The 4027-nt window shown below is 55.4% G+C and overlaps 1 protein-coding gene across 1 annotated transcript in view; it reads right to left on the bottom strand.

The window, feature by feature from the left end:
• The window catches only part of AXL (AXL receptor tyrosine kinase), a 29103-nt gene that overhangs the window by 19212 nt on the left and 5864 nt on the right, over nt 1-4027 (bottom strand). Inside the window, exons 4-5 of the mRNA XM_023525134.1 lie at nt 1916-1996; nt 1663-1778 (exon numbers count right to left, since the gene is read on the bottom strand). Of these exons, the coding sequence (XP_023380902.1) occupies nt 1663-1778; nt 1916-1996 (197 nt within the window). The remainder of the gene's footprint in view (nt 1-1662; nt 1779-1915; nt 1997-4027) is intronic.

The following is a 4027-nucleotide window of genomic DNA, read 5'->3' as shown; positions in this document are numbered from 1 at the left end:
CACAGTGGCAATTTCTTTTCTTCATTCCTATTTTACAGACAAGGAAACAGGGGCCCAGAGAGGTTTAGCCGCTTGCCCAAAGGCACACAGCCCCCACATGGGGAGACAATACCACCCCAAGGCCTAGGGAGTTGGTGGGCAGATGGTGGGGAGGCTGTCCCCACGCCTGCTCTCTGACCCACAGCAACAGACTGGAAGAGGAACCTCTTCTGGGACAAAGAGGACAAGGATGCAGACAGCGAGCCTCCCCATACCCACTTCCACTTCCCTTTTCCCTGGGATGCCCATGACCCTCCTATTTGAACCCTTTGGCCCAGTCTGTGCACAGCAGGAAGTGAGACCTGCAGAGGGAAGAGAACACACTTCTGCTTTCCTGTGGACACTGGATGGGTGTGGGGTCGGGGTACAGCTGACACCTGACCTGGCATTTGAGGTTTTCCCAAATCAGCCCAGACTCTGAGATTGAATCGGTTTCATCATTTTTCAGTCAGTGGGGAGAGCCGGTCACTCCCCGTCCCTCTGGGCTTCAGTTTCTTACCTTGAAAATGGGAAGATAACAGCCACTACCTTCCACGGTTAAAATGACAAGCGAATGAGGCCGTGTTCAGGGCTTGTAATTATAAGAACGACAGCTCCATTTTAATCAAGCCCTGGCTCTAAACGTTCTTTAAGGAAGTAGGGAGCACCATTTGGATCTGGTGAGACAAGGGTTCAAATCTCACCTCTGCTACTTCCTGGCTGTGACCTTGGGCAAGTTGCTTAACTACTCCGGGCCTTAGTTTTCTCATCTGGAAAACGAGTGTAAACGTAGACTGCACTTCACGAACACACAAAAGGGTGCATGTAAAACCGTATGCAAGGCTCAACCCATAGCTGACACTCAGTGAAAGTTGTCCATTATTAATAATTGTCATCTCTCATCCCGGGCACCGTCCAACCCTCACTCCAACTTCCAAACACAGAGAACTTCCGGCCAGAACTGGACCTCGTATTCAGAGAGCTGTTTTTTTTGTTGTTGTTTGTTTTTTTACTCTAGGGGAGGAGCAGCTTAGGTGCAGAAGGCTGGGTGTGGCCCACCTCAGCTGCTCAGCTGTCAGGTAGTTTCTGCAAAAATTCCCTAATCTGTCTGGCTCTGAGCTAGGCAATAATGAAGACCCAGTGGTGACTGAGACAGCCTGGCCCTGCCCTCCCAGAACTCACAGTCCAGTGGGGAGACAGACTCACCCCCAGACAGTGACAGTGCAGAGTGGTCAGGGCTGGGGAACCCAGAGATGGCTCTGGGTTCCCATTCTGGCTAGAAGTCAATATCACTAATACTTTTTAAAAAGCGAAAACAGCGAATAGTTGATTACATGTTTCCTATGTTCCAGACACTATATTAAGTTCATTACTTGCATTATTCATTGAATTCTCACAACAAGCCTTTATGCCCATTTTATAGATGAGGGAACTGAGGCCTAGAGAGGTTAAGTCACCTGCCCAGGCTCATGCAGCCAGCAGCTGGTGGTCAGGACTTGAACCCAGGACCTCTGGCTTAACTCGAGGCTCTGCTGACCCTTAACACACAAATGGCCAGGACGGGGTTTCCCAGAGAGAGACTGAGGCTTGCAGGTGTGAGTGGAAGGGGGACTGAGGTGGAGGTGAGCAAAATCTGAGTCTCACCTGCAGGGTGCAGTGGGTGAGGGAGTAGATGCCACTCAGGCCTGGGGTCCAAGCCACCTCCAGCTCCGTGGGCCGGCTGGAAACCAAGTGGAGGTCACGGGGCCGCTGGGGGAGCACTGTGGGGATGAGAGGAGAGACTGAGCTGGGGGGCCTTTGAGCCAACCTCCCCACCATGCCCTCTGCCCCAGGCTTGACCTTTGACCCGAACACTACACCCTCTGACACCCAGCTCTCCAGCGGCCTTTCCCGTCACCTGTGATGGTGGCCGTGCGGGATGTGGTGATCCCTTTGGCGTTATGGGCTTCACAGGAGAAAGAAGACGTCTTGTTCAGGCCTGCGGAGTCATATGAGGGGGGGCCCAGTGTCAGAGAGGGGAAGGAGGAGGGGTTCCTGGGCCACGTCGGGCCATCCCCTACCACGCCCTGCCCAAGAGGGTCAGCGCAGCCCAGAGGGGCACGTGCTTGGACGGAGATGTGTGGGGAGGAGCACAAGCCTTCATCTTAAACACAAAGACAGGCCTGAGGCCTCAGCCCTAACACCCCGCCAGACAGACACACAAGGTGCAGCCACACACAGGCATGCACACACACGGATAGAGATCCACGTGTATATACACACGCACAGACACTCACACACAGAAATACATACTCACACACGCAGACACACGCAGGGGCACTCTCACATACACACACTTGTGCACAGACAGAGACACATGTACATATACATAGACGCACTAGAAACACACTCACATACCAAGACACACAAATACATACACACAGACACAGATACATAGGCACGCATGGAAATACACATACCCGTACATGTACATGAGACACATACACCAATACACACAGTTATAGACATGGACGCACGCAGAAACACACACTCACGTACAGAAACACACATACCCAGAGCAAGACACAGACACATATGCAGAGATACACACTCACATAGATGCACAGACACAACCACACCGAGCCGCACACACGGAGGAGCATATACACCTAATGCGCACACTTAAGAAACAGGCCCTCAGGGGTCCGTGTAAATCTAGAGATATTTAGTCACTCATAAGCTCGGCCCGCACCAGCCCGCACCCCCTCGCTCCCTCGGTCACGCGCCTCGGTTCTAGCCACACGGCCTCCTGGCGTTTCTGGGAAGCACACATCACACTCGTCCCGCCTATTTGGGACAGACTGTCCACCGCTCACTCCCCGCTCCTTCACGTCTGCTGCTCAGACCCCACCTAGTCACCCCGTCCTTGAGCCCCCTGTTGAAAGTCGGAGCCTCCCTCCATAGGCAGCTGAATTCCCGAATTCCCTTTTCTCTTTGGTTCGTCTCATCCCAGTGTCCTTTACATGTGACTCGTGTGCCTTGTTCACTCTCTGTCAACTCCACTAGTGGGCCAGCTCCAAGACAGCAGTGGTTTCTGATTCTCTCGTCCCTGGCCGTATTCCCTGGGCCCTAAGATGGCCTGGCGTACAATAGGGGCTCCACAAATGTTTGCTGAAGGAGTGAACGCATTTACGTGTATACGCGTGTGTACTTAAGAGTGTATCTGGGTGTGTATGGAGGGGGATCGCCTCCCCTCCCCAGGGTGGTGGTGATGGGAACACAAGGAGACAGAAGACACACACACACACACACACGTGCACATACCAAGTACAGAGACAAACACACAGCACAGATACACAAACACAGAGATACACAATATACATAGATGCACACACGCACAGCGCACACACCGGGCGACAGGACGCAAAGAGGACCGAGTCTCAAGGCTGCGCGTGTGACTGCGGCTCTGTGCCCGTCTGCCCGTGGCCCCGTGTGGATGTCCAGGGCTTGCGTGCCTCTCTCGCGTTTGTTCTGCGCGTGTGCGCCTATGTTCCCACCACCACCATCTACCCGCAGACACAAAGTTTCCTATTCTTAGTCAGCAGAGGGAGTGGAAGGAGGGAAAGCGGCCGAGGCCGGAAGGGGGTGGGCAGGGAAGGTCCTGGCTCCTCTGCCCAGGCGCCAGTTTCCAGCCAAGGTCAGGTGCCCGCCCGCAGCCGGGGCTGCCGGAGGGAGGGACAGGACAGCCCCAGGCAGGCGGCAGCGGGGGCAGCGGGGGGCGGGGAGCCTGGGTCTTGTCCAGCCACCTGGCACGTGGGAGCTCGTCAGGGTCACTGCCCTGGAGCTCAAGCTGCCCGGCAGAGGAGCCCTGGGCAGGAGGGGGGTTCTGGAGGCTGGTCCTGTTCCGACCGCAGCATTCCTGCCCCCGCGTGAGTCAGTCCTGGGAGCCCCCCTTACAGCGCACTTCCGGCCTCGTGGGGCGCGGCTCAGGATCCCCCTTCCCAGGCCCCGGCACCTTGAGGGAGGGGGG

The sequence above is a fragment of the Pteropus vampyrus genome, unplaced genomic scaffold (genome assembly GCF_000151845.1).
Source record: "Pteropus vampyrus isolate Shadow unplaced genomic scaffold, Pvam_2.0 Scaffold534, whole genome shotgun sequence".
Classification (NCBI taxonomy): Eukaryota; Metazoa; Chordata; class Mammalia; order Chiroptera; family Pteropodidae; genus Pteropus; species Pteropus vampyrus.
The sequence above is the reverse complement of the archived record's forward strand: the minus strand, read 5'-3'. Positions and strand labels throughout refer to the sequence as shown.